Raw genomic sequence first — 23292 nt, forward strand, 5'->3', positions numbered from 1 at the left:
TATACATTACCAGTTCTCTTTTTCAAAATGTTCCTCAAAGCCTCCCTGATTTGAATTACCCCCCGTTGTGCCTCTCTAATGGCCCTGTATCTGGCTGCTCAAAATCAGCAGCCAGGCAGTTTGCATCAGCAGTCCACCCCTGAGCAAACTTTTCACCCTTAACTTCATAAATATTGTGCAACGTACAACACACAACTATGTCCATAGGAATATTATCCTCATTGAGGTCTAACCCGCCATAATGCACCTTTTAATCTGCCAAACACACATTCCACAGTCTGTCTGCACCTACGCAGCCTGTTGTTGAAGTGCTCCAAGTTTTCCATGTAAGGGCTCATGAGCCACAGCATTAATGGGTATGCCGTGTCTCCCAGGATCACTATGGACATTTCAACATGCCCCACACTGTAATTTTCTGGTCGGGGAAAAAAAGTCTCCACTTGCAGCTTTCTGCAAAGGCCAGTATTCCTGAAGATACATGCATCATGCACCTTTCCAGACCACCCCATGTTGATCCACAGGCACGTGCAACGCCATCGAAGTACCACTTCCTATTGATGTACTCCGTCGCAAGATGGTCCACTGCCAAAATTTAAATATGTGTGCCCTCTATCACCACTCTGTAGTCCAAGAAGCCCATTTCTGCAAAGCCATCCACTATTTCATGCACATTGCGAAGAGTCTCAGTCCTTCATAGCAGGATGCAATTAATGGCTCTATACACTTGTGTTAACACAGCCCCAGTGATCAACTTCCCGACTGCAAACTGATTTGCGACCGACTGGTAGCAGTCTGGAGTTGCCAGCTTCCACGCTGCGATCACCACGTGCTTCTCCACCAAGAGAGCAGCTCTCACTTGGGTGTCCTTGTGCCGCAGGGCAGGGGAAAGCTCTGCACACATTTTAAAGACAGTGGCTTTCCTCATTCAGAAATTCTGTAGCCACTGCTCATCATCCCAGACATGCATGACAACGAGATCCCAGCACTCAGTCAGTGCTAGTTTCCTGAGCCCAAAAGTGATGGTCCACCGTGTGCAGCTATTCAGTGAATGCCAAAAGTAATCTAATGTTGCTCCTATCTATGTCAGACAACTGTGAATCCTTTTGAGTTAGGAACTTCACCATGAACTGCACTGCCATTCGTGATGGGTTACTGACAGCTAGCAGAGCATTGGACAATTGTGCAGGATCCATTCTTTCACACAGAGAGGGCAGGGCAAACAGCAAACAAGGGTCGTTGAAAAATGCCATGAAGATGGAAGCACATGCAATGCTAGAACGGCAAGAAATGCATCATGGGACATTAAGCCTGGATACATGATGTGTTGCAATCCACTCCACCTTCCCACAAGACCAAGCACCAGAAGGTGGCGAGCTTAACTGTGGGATAGCTACACACAGTGCACTGCTCCGTCAATGCTGGAGCCCCAAGCGTGGATAATTTTCTTTTAGCACTTTTTGATAGTCAATAAAACACTTTCATAGAATCATGGAAGATTAGGGTTGGAAGAGACCTCAGGAGGTCATCTAGTACAACCCCTTGCTCAAAGCAGGACCAACCCCAACTAAATCATCCCAGCCAGGGCTTTGTCAAGCTGGCCCTTAAAAACCTCTAAGGATGGAGATTTCCCCCACCTCCCTAGGTAAACCATTCCAGTGCTTCACCACCCTCCTAGTGAAATAATTTTTCCTAATATCCAGCCTAGACCAAGATCATTGCTCCTTGTTCTGTCATCTGCCACCACTGAGAACAGCTGAGCTCCATCCTCTTTGGAATCCCCCTTCAGGTAGTTGAAGGCTGCTATCAAATCCCCCCTCACTCTTCTCTTCTGCAGACTAAAGAAGCCCAGTTCCCTCAGCCTCTCCTCGTAAATCATATGCCCCAGCCCCCTAATCATTTTTATTTTCCTGGCTGGACTCTCTACAGTTTGCCCACATCCTTTCTGTCGTGGGGGGCTTCACCAGTGCTGAATAGGGGGGAATAATTACTTCCCTCGATCTGCTGGCAATGCTTGTACTAATGCAGGCCAATATGCCATTAGCCTTCTTGGCAACAAGGGCATGCTGACTCATATCCAGCTTCTTGTCCACTGTAATCCCCAGGTCCTTTTCTGCAGAACTGCTGCTTAGTCAGTCGGTCCCCAGTCTGTAGCAGTACATAGGATTCTTCCATCCTAAGTGCAGGACTCTGCACTTGTCCTTGTTGAACCTCATCAGATTTCTTTTGGCCCAATCCTCCAATTTGTCTAGGTCATTCTGGAACCTATCCCTACCCTCTAGCATATCTACCTCTCCCCCCAGCTTAGTGTCAACCACAAACTTGCTGAGGGTGCAATCCATCCCATCATCCAGATCATTAAAGAAGATGTTGAACAAAACTAGCCTCAGGACTGCCAACTAGACATCGAGCTGTTGATCACTACCTGTTGAGTCCAACAATCTAGCCAGCTTTCTATTCACCTTTATTATCCTTCCATCCAATCCATACTTTTTCAACTTGCTGGCAAGAATACTGTGGGAGACTGCCTTCTATGATGAGATATGGGGAAAGCGGTGGACGGGATATATCTTGACTTTAGCAAAGCTTTTGGTACAATCAGATTGGTCAGGTATGACTTGCCCTTGGTGAATCCATCTTGACTGTTTCTGATCACCTTCCTCATCTAAGTGCTTCAAAATGGATTCCTTGAGGACGTGCTCCATGATTTTTCCAGGGACTGAGATGTGGTTCCCTGGATTCTCTTCCTTCCCTTTTTTAAAGATGGACACTATATTTATTTGCCTTTTTCCAATTGTCTGGGACCTTCCCCGATTGCCACAAGTTTTCGAAGTTTTTTTTCCAAAAAAACTCTGCAGAAGATGGAGTCCACGGTTACATATGAGCTAGTCACATGCTCTTGCATGATTTGATGACTCCTAGGAACAGACATTACTCATATTTTGGCTAAAGCGTCCACAGGAAGGCTCACTGGGTGGGGACAAGATTCTTCTATTGCCTATTGTGAGAGCTAAGTGTTCTTTGATGGACCATTCAATTTCATGGCCCATTCACAAAGTGGTGGCCAGACTGGATGTAAATTACCTCGTGGGTGTTACTCCAGGAGCAAACACTTTTTTTTGAAATATTGCTACATAGTCAATATTCATAACTTTAGATACAAATATGATACTTGCATACAAACAGGATAATCATACTCAGGAAATCCTAACTTTTCCTTTGACACCTTACATGATATACTTTGTACAAGATTTGTTGCAATTATCCAACAGTGGCAATATTAATAATATCAATGGTCATGTTCCAATCATACAGCATCACAAGGTTTTACATAGAATTTATTTAAAAGATATGTTTAAATTTACATATATGCCAAATGCACCTCTTTCCCACTGCAGCATAGTTAGCAGTTGTGTTCAGCACATATTTCTGTGGTTAACACAACAATGAGCTTTCTCCTTTGTAGTTCACCATTCTGGGAAGTGCCCTTGTCAAGAAGTTTGTTTGTTTGTTTGTTTGTTTGTTTGTTTGTTTTTTGCAAGAGGGTTGATATGAATATTCTGTTAGAGATAACTGTGTTTGGTTCCAGAAGTTTTGACAAATATTACTGGAGATTACCTGATGAGTTCATATTTGACTGGTGGTTTCAAATAACAAGTAGTGGAAGATTTTATAGTATATGTATATGACTGAAAAAATCTGAATCACTATTCTTTCTTAAGAATATTAATAACATTACCTTGAATATTAACTGTTAATGATGTTATATGGTGGGAGCAAACCCACATTCCCCCCCCTTCACATTTTAGTCTCTAATCTTTTCTGCCCTCTCAAATGTTATAGTTTATATAAAATCTATAACATTTATGTAAAAGGCTATAACATTTTTTCATTTTTAAGGAGATGTCTGCCTTGATCTTCAAGAAGTTCTTCACTCATGACTAACAAGGATTCTGTTTGCTGGAACTTCAGTTTTAAATAGATATCTGCTAAGATAACCTCAGAATGTTCTCTCTTCAATAAATACACCTGTTCTAAAAGGTTTGTGTTTACATGGCAATGAAATCAGCACTCTGGTTACTTGATTTAGCCATTTGGTGTTAGTTTTCTATTCATTTTTTTTTTTTAAAAAATCACTGTTTTATTTGGCTCAGTATCAGAGAACCGTTGAAGGGAAGGAATATTTTAAGTTAGCTGGGCGCAAAGATTGACTGACTGTATTAGAACTTTGGTCCTCACTATACGTCATGGAGTTGCTAGGATAAATACCCAGATCCGCTATGTATACATGGCTGAAAAATGTGGATTTGCTATGCTATACAAGAAACAGAATTACCAGTTCATAAATTAGAAGGTAATCTGGTTTTTCATTAAAATATTTTTGATCCCAATGAAGTGGAATAGCCATTGCATTGGCTCCTCAACCATTTAGAGGAAATACAACAAATGGGCTATGGGGTCCCAGGAGAGTAATTGAACTTCTCAATGATTTATAACTTTGAGAGACAAGGTGGGTGAGGTAATATCTTTTATTGGACTAACTTCTGTTAGTGAAAGAGACAAGCTTTCAAACTTGGTCAGGTTTACATTAGCAAATATCCTGCAGTCAATGAGTAATCCACACGTATGGCATTTTTGCATAGTTCATCCACAGTACCCTCTGTGACCAATGTGTTTTCAGCATTTTATCGTTTGTGGAATTCAGTATGCTTGAATTATTTAACAATGTGTTATGGAAGTTGACCGCTGACTGCAGCAATATTTATGTACATTTTTATCAAATGAAACACTCTAGGCTATCCTTTCTAGGTTTGTTTAGCTAAAACTCTGATAAAAGGAGCAGCTTCAGCACTAATGGATTTTCACTATTCTTGCAGTAAGTGAATGGTTCTAAAACAGAGATCTCAAGATGAAAACACTTTTTTGTTCTGATGAAGTCTACTTTGTTAAAGAAAATTTCAGCAGCTCAAGGGGGAGATCATATATGTTTGTTCTATAAACTCAAGAATTTATGAGGAACATTGACTCTTGTTTAGTAAATAACACATTTTCCATGACGAAAAACACACTGCACTAGTCCTAACTTTGACTTACCCTACAAACTGGGAGATGAGGTGATCCTATGTACTATGCCATGTTAAAACCATTAAAAGCTTGATATTACTTTTTTTAAAATTACATCACTGATGTTTTACAATGTTACTGTTTGCCATCTGCTCAAAATGACACCATCAGTTTTCCATTTGAAAGGTCAAAATTAGTGTATGCAGAAAGACTAAAGCTGCTTTCACATGCTTAGATACAGCTTCACTTGGCTTGGTTATGCCTAGATATGCACACAAGGACCACAACAGACTCTATCCTATTTATGGTAATTAACCATCTGCCATCAGTCGATCCAGTAATGACCGTGGCAAAGTCAAGCCAAGCCAAGACAGCTCTGCAAGAGTGTATGAAACAAAAATGTAAGCTGTTGCCCAGCAAGCTTATATTAGGAGCACGTATAGCTCCAAGCCACACTCTAAATGCTAACCACAACTCCCTTAAGATATGTAAGCTCCCAGACTATGATAAGGGTAAGCTGTCAGCAATCACTCCATATGGAAAATAGACAATATGTAGTTTCTATACAGACATGAAGAAAAAGAGTACTTGTGGCACCTTGGAGACTAACCAATTTATTTGAGCATAAGCTTTCATGAGCTACAGCTCACTTCATCGGATGCATACTGTGGAAAATATAGTAGGGAGATTTTATATACACAGAGAACATGAAAGAATGGGTGTTACCATACACACTGTAACAAGAGTGATCAGGAAAGGTGAGCTATTACCAGCAGGGTGAAGGTGGGGGGGGGGAGGAACCTTTTGTAGTGATAATCAAGGTGGCCCATTTCCAGCACTTTACAAGAACAGTAGGAGGGGAAATAACCAAGGGGAAATAGTTTTACTTTGTGTAATGACACATCCACTCCCAGTCTTTATTCAAGCCTAAGTTAATTGCATCCAGTTTGCAAATTAATTCCAATTCAGCAGTCTCTCACTGGAGTCTGTTTCTGAAGTTTTTTTTGTTGAATTGCAACTTTTAGGTCTGTAATTGAGTGACCAAAGAGATTGAAGTGTTCTTCAAGTGGTTTTTGAATGTTATAATACTTGACGTCTGATTTGTGTCCATTTATTCTTTTACATAGCGACTGTCCAGTTTGGCCAATGTACATGATGGCATATATCACGTTGGTGGATGTGCAGGTGAACGAGCCTCTGATAGCGTGGCTGATGTGATTAGGCCCTATGATGGTGTCCCCTGAATAGATATGTGGATACAGTTGTCAATGGGCTTTGTTGCAAGGATAGGTTCCTGGGTTAGTGGTTCTGTTGTGTGGTTGCTGGTGAGTATTTGCTTCAGGTTGGGGGGGCTGTCTGTAAGCAAGGACTGGCCTGTCTCTCCAGAGTGATGGGTCATCCTTCAGGATAGGTTGTAGATCCTTGATGATGTGTTGGAGAGGTTTTAGTTGAGGGCTGAAGGTGATGGCTAGTGGCGTTCTGTTATTTTCTTTGTTGGGCCTGTCCTGTAGTAGGTAACTTCTGGGTACTCTTCTGGCTCTGTCAATCTGTTTCTTCACTTCAACAGGTGGGTACTGTAGTTGTAAGAATGCTTGATGGAGATCTTTTTTCAGAGTCTCTTGATAGAGATCTTTTAGGTGTTTGTCTCTGTCTGAGGGGTTGGAGCACATGTGGTATTGTAGAGCTTGGCTGTAGACAATGGATCGTGTGGTGTGGTCTGGATGAAAGCTGGAGGCATGTAGGTAGGAATAGCAGTCAGTAGGTTTCCGGTATAGGGCGGTAGTTATGTGACCATTGATTATTAGCACCGTAGTGTCCAGGAAGTGGATCTCTTGGGTGGACTGGTCCAGGCTGAGGTTGATGGGGGGGGGGATGGAAATTGTTGAAATCATGGTGGAATTCCTCAAGGGCTTCTTTTCCATGGGTCCAGATGATGAAGATGTCCTCAATGTAGCACAAGTAGAGTAGGGGCATTAGGGAACGAGAGCTGAGGAAGCGTTGTTCGAAGTCAGCTATAAAAATGTTGGCATACTGTGGGGCTATGCGGGTACCCATAGCAGTGCCACTAATTTTGAAGGTATACATTGTCCCCAAATGTATACCATTACAATCGACATACCACACAGACTATGCTGACAGCTTTGCCACACACTCACTCAAAGAAACTGCGGAACCACCTGATCAACATCCTCTACAGCAAACAGGGAAAGATTAAGAATGAGCTCTCAAAACTGGATACTCTCATAAAAAAAAACCTTCCCTACAAACTTCCTCATGGCTGGACTTTACTAAAACTAGACAAGCCATTTACAACACGCACTTTGCTTCTCTACAAAAGAAAAAGGACACTAAACTTTCTAAACTACTACATGCCACAAGGGGCCACAACAGTGGTTCCCTTAACCCACCCAGCAATATTGTTAATCTATCCAGCTATATTCTTAGGACAGCTGCTTCTGCTGGGCTATCTCGGGGCCTCTCCTTCTGCCCCTCCAGCCCCACAAACATGATACAGTTCTGTGGTGACCTAGAATCCTATTTTTGACATCTCCGACTCAAGGAATATTTCCAACACACTTGTGAACAACATACTAACCCCCAGAGACCTTCCTACCAACACTACAAAAAGAAGGATTCTGGGTGGACTCCTCCTGAAGGTCAAAACAACAGACTGGACTTCTACATAGAGTGCTTCCACTGATGTGCATGGGCTGAAACTGTAGAAAAGCAACATCTCTTGCCCCACAACCTCAGCCGTGCAGAACACACTGCCATCCACAGCCTCAGAAACAACTCTGACATCATAATCAAAAAGGCTGACAAAGAAGGTACTGTCAGAATATGAACAAGAGGCTTCTAGGCAGCTCTCTAACACCACCTTCTACAAGCCATTACCCTCTGATCCCACTAAGGGTTACCAAAAAAAACTACACCATCTGCTCAAGAAACTCCCTGAAAAAGCACAAGAACAAGTGCTCAAACCACTGCACTATCCTTGCCCCCCCCCCATAGCTGATGTCCCATATCTGATGCTAGAGGACTCTTTTTAACCTAGCAAGACAAAGACATAACAAGATCCAATGAATGGAAGCTGAAGCTAGAAAAATTCAAACCAGAAGGTACAAATATTTAGCAGCAAGGGCAGTTAACCCTTATATTGGACCAACTTACCAAGAGAAGTGGTAGCAGTTCAGGTCTTTAAATCAAGATTGGATGTCTGTCTAAGAGAGATGCTGTAGTTTAACCATAAGTTATTGGGATGGATGCAGAAATCACTGGATGAAATGGAGAGGTCCCACGTAGCTGGTCATAATGGTTCCTTCTGTCCTTTAAATCTATGAATTACATACTACTTTAAAGCAGGGGTCGGCAACCTTTCAGAAGTGGTGGGCCGAGTCTTCATTTATTCACCCTAATTTAAGGTTTCGCATGCCAGTAATACATTTTAACGTTTTTAGGTCTCTTTCTATAAGTCTATTATATATAACTAAACTATCATTGTATGTAAAGTAAATAAGGTTTTTAAAATGTTAAGAAGCTTCATTTAAAATTAAATTAAAATGCAGAGCCCCACAGACCAGTGGCCAGGACCTGGGCAGTGTGAGTGCCACTGACAAGCGGCTCGCGTGCCACCTTTGGCACGCATACCAGACATTGCCTACCCCTGACTTAAAGTCTTGCCAAGCAAGCTGGTTTCATTGTATGTTTGTTTAAATTAATTTAAAAGTGTTTTAGGGACATCATAAGTACGCTTGTTGCTTTTGTAGCTCCTAGACAGTAAGAACAATAATGCCCAAAGCACTTGTGGCCAGTTTTAGCATAGGCTGAATAAGTAATATGGAGGCACCATACGTGTGGAAGGAGCTCCACTGGCAGTGGATTCAGTCTCCAAAGTGCAGCAGGAAATGATTAGCTGGTTCAAAGGAGAAGTGAACTGCTCTAGGGCCTGATCATGTAGGCCCTTCTCCCAGGGGTCATCCCCCTGCAGTCAATTGAAAAGATTCAGGGAGACTACTCACACAAGTGAGCACTGCAGGACTGGGCTCCTTGTGAGGGGGGGAAGGAAGACAGATGGGGATGCTAGTGGGAAAGAAACAGAGATGAGGAGATACTGGGGAAGGAAAGATAGGAGACAACATGGGAGGAAATAAATGAGCTACTTTGTTGACTGGCAGCAGGGCAAAAATGTATTTGCCTGGGGCCATCCCTGACAGCAATAGCCACAGACACCTAGACAACTAATGGATGAGGAAAAACTCCTGTTCCTCATAACTGGAGGAAAACATACTGAACTGATCAGCTCTTGCTTACACAGGTGTAACAGAGCAGCTCCACTAAAGTTACACTGGTTTTGCACGAGTATAAGTGCGTGATGAATCAAGCCCAATAGAATTTAAAGATAAAATTGACCTAAGAACGCTGATTTTATTATTTGTGCTAGCCCAAGCCAAGCCCTTTAAGAGGGAAAGTCTCTAATGGACAAATGGTCTTTGTGTCAATATGTGAAAAACAGGTTGATCATATTACAAAAATTTCATTTAATACTGATGCAGACAAAACACTTTTAGAAAGAAAAGCCTGCAAAAAAAAATAAAACCTTCCTGAAGTCTTTAGAGAATACAGTTTTTGAGCTGAAGAAAAAATATTTATTGTCTAGGTCTCCTAAAGATACTTGACAATAACATTTTTCAGTTTGAGGATCACGTGTTTCATCCAGCAAACTCTCTGTGTTTCTGACTTTGGATTTATTAACTGTTCCCTAGATAGTGAAAGTCATGCAAAACATTCATTGCCACGGTAAAAGAAAAAATTCCATTGCTGTTTCTCAGTATCAGTAAACACCAGAGACAACCCGTGCCAGCTGATAAAGGGGGTGGGTGGCTTTGGGGGTGGAGTAAGGGCAGCCAGCTTCAGCAGTGTTACTGAGCATGCTCAGTCTATGTGATGCATGCTTCCCCCCCCCCCCCCCCACTGTGCTCCGCTCTGGTAAAAACACAGATAACAAGAGAGTCACAGACTGCACCAAGCCATGTCAAATTGTGCCCAACGTATCAAGCTGTTCAAATATGCACAAGTAAAATCAACATGTCTGCTGGTAACAAAGTTGTGTCCTTTTACAAGGTACTGTTTGTGATAAAAAGTAAAACATAAACATTTAGATGCCCTTTGTCCAGCCTCAACAGAATCAGATTGCCATCCAAACTCAAACAGGAATTGTTCCTCAGGGAACAAGATCTACAGAGGCAGAAAAAGTATAACAACAATGTTGTGTCTTTTGCTTTTCACACAACATACATATGTGAAGGGACAACATGGCAAGATGAGGTCTAAATATCCATATAAACTAATTATATAGAACATGCAAAGCCTAGTTATGTATATACACAGCTGCTTTGACTGGGTTCTGGTGGATTCTGAAACACAGAAGACAATTAGGCCTACAGAGGACTCACAAACTGTTTAAAGGGATACTACCTAAATCCTATACACTACAAGCTCTTTAAATGAAAGCAAAAATAAAGGAGGAGTTGGCCCACATAAGCCTCACTCATTAGTGGAGGAGATGGGTGCTATTAGTGATGTCTGCAGCGTGCACTTCGGAATGAAAGGGCTGGAGCCTGAAGAAGAGGACAAACAGGTGAGGAGGCAAATGCTGAAAGGAAAATGTTAATGGATCAGGGTAAAACAATGAGAGCCTATCCCTGTTATTTCATAAACTCCAAGGTCTTGAGTTAGTGTGATATCCATTGCATTCGTTTGTAACATCAAACTGTGACAATAGTGAAACTGGTATACCATTTTCAGTTCATTTCAGAGGACACTAATGATTTTACACCAGTCGTTTACAACTTGTGGTCTGCAGACCCTGCTGATCCGCACGCTATGTCTAAAGGGTCTGTGAATGGTTGTCGTTACCATAGAACAGTGGGTCTCAACCTTTCCAGACTACTGTACCCCTTTCAGGAGTCTGAGTTATCTTGCGTACCCCAAGTTTCATCTCACTTAACAACTATGTGCTTACAAAATCAGACATAAAAATACAGAAGTGTCACAGCACACTGTTACTGTAAAATTGCTTACTTTCTCATTTTGTCTGTATGAAATTTTGGTTTGTACTGGCTTCGCTAGGATTTTTATGTAGCCTGTTGTGAAACTAGGCAAATATCTAGATGAGTTGATATACCCCCCGGAAGACCTCTGCGTACCTCCAAGGCTATGCATACCCCTGGTTAAGAACCGCTACCATAGAACAGTGGTTTTTTAATCTGTTGTCCATGGAACACAGGGATCCACAGACTATGTCTAGGATTGCCAAAGGGGTCTGCAAATGAAAAAAGGTTGAAAACCACTGTTTTACACCATAAACTATTATCAGAGGTGAAAGTAAGCCGGTCTGGTCCGGTCCGGCCCGGCATACCTGTAAGAGCCGGTACACAGCTGACCATACCAGCAGGGCTGCTGATGAGGGGGACCCAAAAGGGGCAGCTTCCCCAGGGCCCAGCAATTTAAAAGGGGCCGGGGCTCCTGGCTGCCACCACTGCTACCACTACCATGGGGCTCCAGCGGTGATTTAAAGGGATTGGGGCTCCTGGCCACTGCCGCACCAGCAGCCGGAGCCCTGGGCCCTTTAAATTGCCGACGGAGCCCCGGGGTAGTGGTAACAGTGGCCAGGAGCCCCGGGTCCTTTAAATCACTGCTGGATCCCTGGGGTAGCAGCAGCAGCCAGGAGTCCTGGGCCCTTTAAATCACAGCCGGAGCCCCAGGGTAGTGCTAGCAGTGGCCAGGAGCCCCAGACCCTTTAAATCATCGCGAGAGGCCTGGCAGTGCGGACTAGGCAGAACTGAAGGGCTGGAACCCCTTCCACCCGAGGCCCCGCGCTTTCTGGTTGAGCCGCCCCCCCCCCCCCACCTTGCTGAGGACCCCAGCCGCCCTGCATACCAGTAAGTCCCTTAAGTTAGTTTCACCCCTATTATGTAATTGATGGTTTTTCCTTGAGAGTTTCTGAACTGTATTATGGGGCGGTACCATAGTTGCACCACAGTTAAGATAGCATTGCAGTTACTGAAGCTATTCCTCACCCCTGCACCATGCACATTTATGGTGTCATTAAACAACTAGCAATAATCCATCTCAACGGTCTAGCCTAAAAACGACAGAGAAGCACCAAACAACTTAGGTCTGTGTGTCTGGAGAAAGGCCATGTTGCTAGTATGTTATTTTAATTACTTGAGATTCGGTTTAAATTACATACTTAACACTAAGCAGATGGGCCATTGTTATTTAAGCCTGCCAGCCAGAAGATAAATAGATATCCTGAATTTCTTAACGAAAACAGCTGAGACAGAGGAATGATAGTTTGCTGCAATACTTGCCGTATTTGAAGATATTGTTTCCAGCACACCAGTAAGGTTACATGCACAGATAAAAAACTGTATTTTTTCTATGTTTATTAATATCTAACATTATCATACAAGGCCAACAGCACTTGATTGTATGGCTGGCCATGTGAAGATTTTGTAACAGAATAAATAAAATGACAGTGTCTTTGTCGCTTCTTTATATTACGAACAGCAATCCACCAGGGTCTCTTTTTAAAAAATGTTTTGTATCATAAAAAGCTGTTCTCAGGGCAGAATAAATGCGATATATTAGGTAATATTAATTTAAAATATGTAACTCCCATCCCTGATCTCTGAAATATGTGAGTGGTTGAATTAACAGCCTAGCTTGTTACCTAGAAACTGGGTTAATGTTATTCAGATCCACCAAGCCAAATGCTGGATTTAACCCATTCCATCATTTTGTAAAGACAGGCAGAAGTGATGAGAGTCTGTTACTACATGCAATAACCTCACCAGCTGCCATTCTTCCAGACTCTCCCCTGTGTACATCCATGTTTTTGTATACAAGCCCTACTACTTCTTAGACTATGGGTATGGTCTTCCTTAGCAGTTCTGACTAACATAATTTTCCCTTGCTGGTAAAACACAAGTTTGATTAAACTATAGTTATGTAAACCATTGTTGCTACCACTACTATATAATTGCAGCAGATCTTATACAAAGAATAATACCTGGTGTGAAGGGTTCAGTCACAGAGACCCCCTTGGAGCTGTCACCTGATGTGCTGAGACTACCTCTGAGTCTGTTTTCTCTGCCAGTTTGGGCCTCCAGAACCCTGCCTTCTTGAGCCAGACATGCAAGCCTGCTGCAACACAGACCCAGGGTCTTAACCATGGCCCCAAAGCTACAGACTTAACTGAAAATGGTTACTGAATATTCAGTAACCTGGGAGGTAATGTGTCTGATCCTTTGGGATTGGTAGAACCTTTTCTTTTATATGATGAAATATAATTTTCAGAAATCTTCATTATATTTGACTTGGGTACCTGGATGGAGGCCTGAGGCTGGGTTGCTTTAAGGCAGGGGTCTCAAAAATGCGGCCCGCGGGGGTTATTTTCTGTGGCCCGCCAGCTCCCTGTGGCACCCCCACTCCCCCAGCATTTACCGGCCTGGCGCGCACCGGCGTTTGGCCAATGGGAGCTTCGGGGTAGGTATCTGGAGGAGCGGCCAGGACAACACACAGACCCCTATTCCTCCCCCCCCCCCCCCGCCCCAAGGTCCCAGCTGCTTCCCGGAGCGGTGCAGGGGCAGGGCAGGCAGGCTGGGAAGAGGTGGGGCGGGGCGGGGCCTCACGGAAGGGGTGGAGTGGGGGGGGCAGGGCAGCGGTGGGGGGGTGGTCAGTGGTGCTGCCCTCGGGCCAATGTACTAGTCCTCATGTGGCCCTCGTGGTCATTTGAGTTTGAGACCCCTGTGTGTTGGGAACTGTGTTGTTAGTGTATGGGTAATCAGTGAGGTAATGAAGCTATTTTATGCTGGCTTGGTAAATTTAAGTATTGAATTATCCACCAGCTTTCGGGTTTGTCTGTCCCATTCTTTGCAATTCACCCTTACTGAGTGACCTCAGCTGGCCCCCACTGGGACTCCAGTCACAATGGCGTAGTTGGCAGGATACACATTACCACAGCTAAACTGGGTTTTTGGGTCAGAACCACATACTTGTCAAAAATTAATTTGGATTTTGGATAGTTTAAGCGTTAAAAATTAGTCACAGTGAGTGACCCATGATCAAGAACCTAATAGAAAATGCCTGGAAGAATTGCGCTCACAGAGGGGGTTGTCTTTTAAGAAAAAGCCCCAGAGCAGGAACTGAAAAATCCGTTAATGGCCAGTGCTAAGGAAGCAGACTCAGTGAAAATGTTTGCAATAAGAAACCAGCAGCAGTTTGAACATGGACAAAAAATGCCATATCTTCGATTGCAGGGAAATAAAAAAATAGCTAATATGGAAACATCTGTTTTGATCATGAACAAAAAATGGCATATATTTGATTGCAGGAACTACAAGCGAAGGCAGAAGTGGACCGACCTAAGCTCCAACTCAAAAGAATAAAGGAACAACAGAAACTGTATCATCCTGAAAAGCCAGCTCCTCTCAACAGGAAATATGGGACAGAATCTATCCAGTTTGTAACAACGTTGGTATGTTGTTTGACTCTAAGCAGTTATCTGTGTGTAACCAAATATACCCCAACACTGCCACCTTTTATGTAAATGTTTTTACTGTGAGCTCAGGTAAAAGTAACCCCATAACTTGTGCAGAGAATGTAAAAGTCAACGGTAAAAGCTGTTTAGGGCAAATTACGGCTTCTAACATCACTCTTGTTAAAGCGGATCTTATCAGTGAGGAAGGTTACTTACCAGATAAGAGTGTGAATATTGTAATCCTCTATGAGTTTACTGTAAGTGTGCCTTTAGCCAGAATCCATCTTGAATGGAATGGTGTTAAACATGAAGTTATAGCTGGTGTAAGAAGTTATTTCCCCACTTATTGAGTAACGGGCCTACTCTGTCCTTGGGTCTTCCTCTTGCTTCTAATGCATTTGTCAAATGTTTTCTTGTTTCCTTTTATGTCCCTAGCTAGTTTGATCTTGTTTTGTGCCCTGGCTTTTCTAATTTTGTCCCTACATACTTGTGTTATTTGTTTATATTTATCCTTTATAATTTGATTGAGTTTCCAGTTTTTGTAGGACTCTTTTTTGAGTTTTAGATCATTGAAGATCTCCTGGTTAAGCTAGGGTGGTCTCCTGCCATACTTCCTATCTTTCCTACGCAGTGGAATAGTTTGCTCTTATGCCCTTAAGAATGTCTCTTTGAAAAACTGCCAACTGTCTTCAATTGTTTTTCCCCTTAGACTTGCTTCCCATGGGATTTTACCTACCAACTCCCTGAGTTTGCTAAAGTCTGCCTTCTTGAAATCCATTGTCTTTATTGTGCTGTTCTCCCTCCTACCATTCCTTCCAATCATGAACTCTACCATTTCATGATCACTTTCACCCAAGTTGCCTTCTACTTCCACTTTCATTCTCAATCAGTTCTTCCCTATTTGTCAAAATAAACTCTAGAACAGCCTCCCCGCTAGTAGCTTTATCCACCTTCTGAAATAAAAAATTGTCTCCAATCCATTCCAAGAACTTGTTGGATAATCTGTGCCCTGCTGTGTTATTTTCCCAACAGATGTCTGAGTAGTTGAAGTCTCCCATCACTACCAAGTCCTGTGCTTTGGATGATTTTGTTAGTTGTTTAAAAAAAGCCTCATCCACCTTTCTTCCTGGTTTGGTGGTCTGTAGTAGACTCCTACCGTGACATCACACTTGTTTTTTACCCCTTTTATCCTTACCCAGAGACTTTCAACAAGTCTGTGTCTTATTTCTATGTCAACTTCAGTCCAAGTGTATACATTTTTAATATATAAGGCAATACCTCCTCCCTTTTTTCCCTGCCTGTCCTTTCTGAGCAAGCTATATCCTTCTGTCAGGCTTCCCTCCCCACTCTGAACTCTAGGGTACAGACGTGGGGACCCACATGAAAGACCCCCTAAGCTTATTTCTACCAGCTTAGGTTAAAGACTCCCCAGGCACAAATTCTCCCTTGTATTTTGGGTTTGAGTAACACTCCCACCACCAGGTGATTTAACAAAGAACCAGGGGAAAGGACCATTTGGAGTTCCTCTTCCCCCAGCAATTGCCCCAAGCCCTTACACCCCCTTTCCTGGGGAGGCTTGAGAATAATATCCTAACCAATTGGTTACAAAATGATCAAAGACCCAAACCCCTGAGTCTGGGAACAATGGAAAAATCAGTCAGGTTCTTAAAAGAAGGATTTTATTTAAAGGAAAGGTAAAAGAATCACCTCTGTAAAATCAAGATGGTAAATACTTTACAGGGTATTCATATTCAAAACACAGAGGATTCCCCTCTAGGCAAAACCTTAAAGTTACAGAAAACAGGAATAAACCTCCCTCTTAGCACAGGGAAAATTCACAAGCAAAACAAAAGATAAACTAATCTGCCTTGCCTGGCTTACCTATACTGGTTGCAATATTGGATACTTGGATTAGGATGGGTTGGAGAAGATGGATTTCTGTCTGGCTCCTCTCAGTCCCAAGAGAGAACGGCCACAGAAAAAAAGAACCCAAAACAAAACCTCTTTCCCCCACCAGATTTGAAAGTATCTTTTGTCCCCATTGGTTCCTTTGGTCAGGTGCCAATCAGGTTACTTGAGCTTCTTAACCCCTTACAGGTAAGGAGGAATTTAGGCTACCCCTATGGTTTTAACACCTTCTATACCAATATTCCAGTCATGCGTATTATCCCACCAAGTCTCCGTGATGCCAACTGTGTCATAGCTCTGTTTATTTACTAGCATTTCAAGGTCTTCCTGCTTATTCCCCATACTTTTCACATTAGTATACAGACATCTAAGATACTGATTTATTTCCGCTCCCCAGTTCTGTCTTGTCTCTCCCTTATTTCTACTATAACAGTCCACGCTCCCTCCAGATTCTGACCCTTCTCCCAGGTCTCCATGTTTTTGACTTACCTCTGGGCTTTGGTCATCTGCCCCCATTGAACCAAGTTTAAAGCCCTCCTCACTAGGTTAGCCAATCTGTAGCCAAATATGCTCCTCCCCTTCCTCGGTAGGTGGACCCCATCTCTGTTTAGCAGTCCTTCTTCCTGGAACAGCATCCCGTGGTCAAGGAATCCAAAGCCCTCCTGGTGTCACCATCCTCACAGCCAGGCATTCACCTCCAGGATTCATCTGTTTCTGCTGAGGCCCTTCCCTTTGACTGGAAGGACTGAAAAGAACACCACCTGTGCTCTCAACTCCCTCACCCATACTCCCAGAGCCCTGAAGTCACTTCTGATCTGCGGAGGGTCATACCTGCAGTATCATTAGTGCCCACATGGATGAGTAGCATGGGGTAGTAGTCAGAAGGCTGGATGATCCTCGACAATCCCTCCGTAACTTCTCGGATATAGGCCCCTGGCAGGCAGCATACCTCCCGGGATGCCATTTCAGGGCGACAGATGGGTGCCTCCGTCCCCCTCAGAAGAGTCTCCAAACACCACTACCCTATGTTTCCTCCTGGGAGTGGTGGCTGCGATCCTCCCAGCCTTACAATCATAGAATCATAGAATATTAGGATTGGAAGAGACCTCAGGAGGTCATCTAATCCAATCCCCTGCTCAAAGCAGGACCAACACCCGCTAAATCATCACAGCCAGGGGTTTGTCAAGCCGAGCCTTAAAAACCTCTAAGGATGGAGATTCCACCACCTCCCTAGGTAAACCATTCCAGTGCTTCACCATCCTCCTAGTGAAATAGTGTTTCCTAATATCCAACCTAGACCTCCCCCACTGCAATTTGAGACCACTGCTTCTTGTTCTGTCATCTGCCACTACTGAGAACAGTCTAGATCCATCCTCTTTGGAACCCTCTTTCTGGTAGTTGAAGGCTGCTATCAAATCCATCCTCATTCTTCTCTTCTGCAGACTAAATAACCCCAGTTCCCTCAGCCTCTCCACGTAAGTCATTTGCCCCAGTCCCCTAATCATTTTTCTTGCCCTCCACTGGACTCTCTCCAACTTGTCCACATCCCTTCTGTAGTGGGGGCACCAAAACTGGACACAATATTCCAGATTTCAGAGTAACAGCCGTGTTAGTCTGTATTCGCAAAAAGAAAAGGAGTACTTGTGGCACCTTAGAGACTAACCAAATAAATTGGTTAGTGTCTAAGGTGCCACAAGTACTCCTTTTCTTTTTGCGAATATTCCAGATGAGGCCTCACCAGTGTCGAATAGAGGGGAATAATCACTTCTCTCGATCTGCTGGCAATGCGCTCCTACTAATACAGCCCAATATGCCATTGGCCTTCTTGGCAACAAGGGCACACTGCTGACTCATATCCAGTTTCTCGTCCACTGTAATCCCCAGGTCCTTTTCTGCAGAACTGCTGCTTAGCCAGTCAGTCCCCAGCCTGTAGCAGTGCATGGGATTCTTCCGTCCTAAGTGCAGGACTCTGCACTTGTCCTTGTTGAGCCTCATCAGATTTCTTTTGGCCCAATCCTCCAATTTGTCTAGGTCACTCTGGACCCTATCCCTACACTCCAGTGTATCTACTTCTCACCCCAGCTTAGTGTCATCTGTGATCTTGCTAAGGGTGCAATTCATCCCATCACCCAGATCATTAATAAAGATGTTGAACAAAACTGGCCCCAGGACTGACCCCAGGGTACTCCGCTTGATACCAGCTGCCAACTAGACATCGAGCCATTGATCACTACCCGTTGAGTCCAACAATCTAGCCAGCTTTCTATCCACTTTATAGTCCATTCATCCAATCTGTACTTCTTTAACTTGCTGGCAAGGATACTGTTGGAGACCATTATCAAAAGTTTTGCTAAAGTCAAGACATATCACATCGACCGCTTTCCCCATATCCACAAAACCAGTTATCTCATTGTAGAAGGCAGTCAGGTTGGTCAGGTATGACTTGCTCTTCGTGAATCCATGTTGACTGTTCCTGATCACCTTTCTCTCCACCAAGTATTTCAAAATGGATTCCCTGAGCACCAGCTCCATGATTTTGCCAGGGACTGAAGTGAGGCTGACTGGTCAGTAGTTCCCTGGGTTTTCTTTCTTCCCTTCTTAAAAGATGGGTATGATATTTGCCTTTTTCCAGTCGTCCAGGACCTCTCCTGATCTCCACGAATTTTCAAAGATAATGGCCAATGGCTCTGCAATCACATCAGTCAACTCCCTCAGCACCCTTGGATCTGTTAGATCTGGACCCATGGACTTGTGCATGTCCAGCTTTTCTAAATAGTCTTTAACCTGTTCTTTCACCACTGAGGGCTGCTCACCTCCTCCCCATACTGCGTTGCCCAGTGCAGCAGTCTGGGATCTGACCTTGTCTGTGAAGACCAAGGCATAAAAAGCATTGAGTATTCAGCTTTTTCCACATCATCTGTCACTATGTTGCCTCCCCCATTCAATAACGGTCCCTTCTTCTTGCTGCTAACATACCTGTAGAAACCCTTCTTGTTACCCTTCACATCCCTTGCTAGCTGCAACTCCAGTCGTGCCTTGGCCTTCCTGATTACACCCCTGCATGCTCTAGCAATATTTTAATACTCCTCCCTAGACATCTGTCCCAATTTCCACTTTTTGTAAGATTCCTTTTATGAGTTCAAGCTCACCGAAGATTTCACTGTTAAGCCAAGCTGGTCACCTGCCATATTTACTCTTCTTTCTGCACGTCGGGGTGGATTGTTCCTGCGCCCTCAATAAGGCTTCTTTAAAATACAGCTAGCTCTCCTGGACTCCTTTCCCCTTCAGATTAGCCTCCCAGGGGATCCTGCCCATCAGTTCCCTAAGGGAGTCAAAGTCTGCTTTTCTGAAATTCAGGATCTGTATTTTGCTACTCTCCTTTCTTCCTTTTGTGAGGATCCTGAACTCAACCATCTCATGGTCACTGCTGCCTAGGTTGCCTTGGGGGTACATGGCTTCTCCTCTTCAACCTTTGGGGGTGATTCTGCATTACTCATTGCCAGGGCAGTATAACAGTTCTCCATCACCATGGTGGGTGGGTTGGGAGTAGGGGTGGAGCACGGCCTGCTGCCAGAAGTAATCAGCTGCCAGTGTCCTCCCTGTACCAGAGCCTTAGCCTCCTCCCCCGGTGGCATGACAGCAGCCCTCTCTAGCTGGATAGCGTTCTCAGCCTGGGAAATCTCCTTATGAATACTGTCAATGAATTCCTCGTATGCACAGATGTTCCTCAACCTAGCCACCTCCTCCTGTAGCTCTCCCACCTATATCCTGAGAGATTCCACCAGCAGGCACCTCTCACACTGGATGGTCCCCTCAGCCTGGTTTTCTGTGAGTGGGAAATACAGGCTACAGTCTCTGCAAATCCACACCAGGATCTGGGTAGAGGCATCCATGGTTAGGTTGTCTGTCTGGATATACGCGCAGGTGGAGGAGACAGGAGTAGTCTGTACAGGCAATCTGGAATATGGGAGGTAATGTGTCTGATCCTTTGGGTTTGGTAGAACCTTTTCTTTTTATGATGAAATATGATTTTCAGAAATCTTCATCATATTTGATTTGGATACCTCGATGGAGGCCTGAGGCTGGGTTGCTTTAAGGGAACTGTGTTGTTATTTTTGGGGCAACCAGTAAGGTAATAAAGAAGCTGCTTTATGCCGGCTTGGTAAATTTAAGTATTGAATTATCCACCAGCTTTGGGGTTTGTCTGCCCCATTCTTTGCAGTTCACCCTAATTGAGTGACCTTGGCTGGCCCCCACTAGGACCCCAGTCACACCCTCAATGCCAATTGGCAAGAAGTTCATTGTTCTATAACAGTAGCTCCTGAGAGGCCTGACAAACTTACTATACCCAACACATTGCTTTCATAGTATTTATCCAAAGAGGGTCAAGTGAGGTATCTAATAAAATCTTATATCATACTAATCTTCATAAACATTGTGAGATGTATTTCTGGATGTGGGCGGTGGGTGAAGCTTCCACTTGGGGAGGCAGTATCTCCCTAGCCTGCCTCTTCTGCCTGTGGCCCTGCCCATACTCCACCCTGGTCTGCTTCTGGCCCCGTCCCCTGCTCTATCCAGGCCTCACCCGCTCCCCACTGTCTCCCTCCTCTCTTCTCTCCCCCTCCTACTCACTCCTCCTCCCTGATCAGCACGTGCACATTCCCTTCTAGCCAAATCCCTGAACCTAAGCAAATGATATTTGAAAAGAACCCTCCATTTTTCTGCAGTTTCTGTCTAAAGAAAATGAAGTATGTTTTCCACAGAGTGCCTGATGGTGTTTGTGAAGACTGGACAAGCAGAAGGTACCTAATTAAAAGCACTAAACTTGGGAATAAAAAATGTCAGTCACAGGTTTTTTGATATACCCTGACATGCAGGCATGCTGCAAAACGGCCTTTTCAAGTGCCCCGACCCCCTCTCATTGATCCTGAGAAACATATAATGGCAAGCAGCAGTTAAAGCTAATTGAAAAATCTCTGTCCTTTCTTCCCACAATAAAAAAAGGTATCAGGCCTCACCCTCAGCTGGCATTTGCACCCTGACAGGAAGAAAATGGCTGGATGGGAATTGGTTAAAGGGAAAGGTGGATAGGGAATTGGTTAAAGGTGGATAGGGAATTGGTTAAAGGGGAGACTACAACGGGTCCTACTGAAAGGTGAACTGTCAAGTTGGAGGGAGGTTACCAGTGGAGTTCCTCAAGGATCAGTTTTGGGACCAATCTTATTTAATCTTTTTATTACTGACCTGGGCACAAAAAGTGGGAGTGTGCTAATAAAGTTTGCAGATGATACAAAGCTGGGAGGTATTGCTAATTTAGAGAAGGACAGGGATACCCTACAGGAGGATCTGGATGACCTTGTAAACTGGAGTAATAGGAATAGGATGAAATTTAATAGTGAGAAGTGTAAGGTCATGCATTTAGGGATTAATAACAAGAATTTTAGTTATAAGCTAGGGACGCATCAACTAGAAGTAACGGAGGAGGAAAAGGACCTTGGAGTATTGGTTGATCATAGGATGACTATGAGCTGCCAATGTGATATGGCTGTGAAAAAAGCTAATGTCGTCTTGGGATGCATCAGGAGAGGTATTTCCAGTAGGGATAAGGAGGTTTTAGTACCATTATATAAGGCACTGGTGAGACCTCACCTGGAATACTGTGTGCAGTTCTGGTCTCCCATGTTTAAGAAGGATGAATTCAAACTGGAACAGGTACAGAGAAGGGCTACTAGGATGATCCGAGGAATGGAAAACTTGTCTTATGAAAGGAGACTCAGGGAGCTTGGCTTGTTTAGCCTAACTAAAAGAAGGTTGAGGGGAGATATGATTGCTCTCTATAAATATATCAGAGGGATAAATACCAGAGAGGGAGAGGAATTATTTAAACTCAGTACCAATGTGGACACAAGAACAAATGGATATAAACTGGCCACTAGGAAATTTAGATTAGAAATTAGACGAAGGTTTCTAACCATCAGAGGAGTGAAGTTTTGGAATAGCCTTCCGAGGGAAGTAGTGGGGGCAAAAGATCTATCTTGCTTTAAGATTAAACTCGATAAGTTTATGGAGGAGATGGTATGATGGGATAACATGGTTTTGGTAATTAAATATTCATGGTAAATAGGCCCAATGGCCTGTGATGGGTTTTTAGATGGGGTAAGATCCAAGTTACCCGGGAAAGAATTTTCTGTAGTATCTGGCTGATGAATCTTGCCCATATGCTCAGGGTTTAGCTGATCGCCATATTTGGGGTCGGGAAGGAATTTTCCTCCAGGGCAGATTGGAAGGCCCTGGAGGTTTTTCGCCTTCCTCTGTAGCATGGGGCACGGGTCACTTGCTGGAGGATTCTCTGCTCCTTGAGGTCTTCAAACTACAATTTGAGGACTTCAATAGCACAGATATAGGTGTGAGGTCTTTTTTAGGAGTGGTGGGTGAAATTTTGTGGCCTGCATTGTGCAGGAGGTCAGACTAGATGATCATAATGGTCCCTTCTGACCTAAATATCTATGAATCAGGCTGCAAAAGCTGCCACCTCATTTTCACTTCTTCACACAAACAAACTTGAGCGCTTCCTATGTTTATTGTTTCAACAGCAGTAAGCACCTCAGGCAATGAATAAGAACTGCCAAGAGGAGTGGCTGCTGCAGCTAGAGATGAATCCTGGCAGTAAAATAAAGGGTGGCTGCTACTTTAACAACAATAATTCCTGCTCAACTCACAGAACCAAGAAGACAAAAAGTCCCACTGAGGCAGCATGGTGGTGCCAGCTTTATGTGCCT

General features: G+C 43.7%; 1 protein-coding gene across 8 annotated transcripts in view; it reads left to right on the forward strand.

Annotated features, from left to right (window-relative positions):
* Positions 1-18135, forward strand: part of LOC144930435 (uncharacterized) — a 90439-nt gene extending 72304 nt beyond the window's left edge. For 5 of the 8 annotated variants that reach the window (XR_013635603.1, XR_013635598.1, XR_013635599.1 and 2 more), the window contains one exon: positions 3898-4037. Coding sequence is in view for 1 of the 8 variants with exons in the window: in XM_078852316.1 (XP_078708442.1) it covers positions 3898-3938 (41 nt within the window). In the remaining 7 variants the exon portion in view is untranslated. Of the gene's footprint in view, positions 1-3897; positions 4039-4874; positions 11556-14458 lie in introns of those variants that run through there. The other 3 variants (XR_013635600.1, XR_013635601.1, XR_013635604.1) reach the window with 3 other exon arrangements.
* The last annotated feature ends 5157 nt before the right edge of the window (positions 18136-23292 follow it).

The sequence above is a fragment of the Lepidochelys kempii genome, chromosome 3, assembly GCF_965140285.1.
Source record: "Lepidochelys kempii isolate rLepKem1 chromosome 3, rLepKem1.hap1, whole genome shotgun sequence".
Lineage (NCBI taxonomy): Eukaryota > Metazoa > Chordata > Testudines > Cheloniidae > Lepidochelys > Lepidochelys kempii.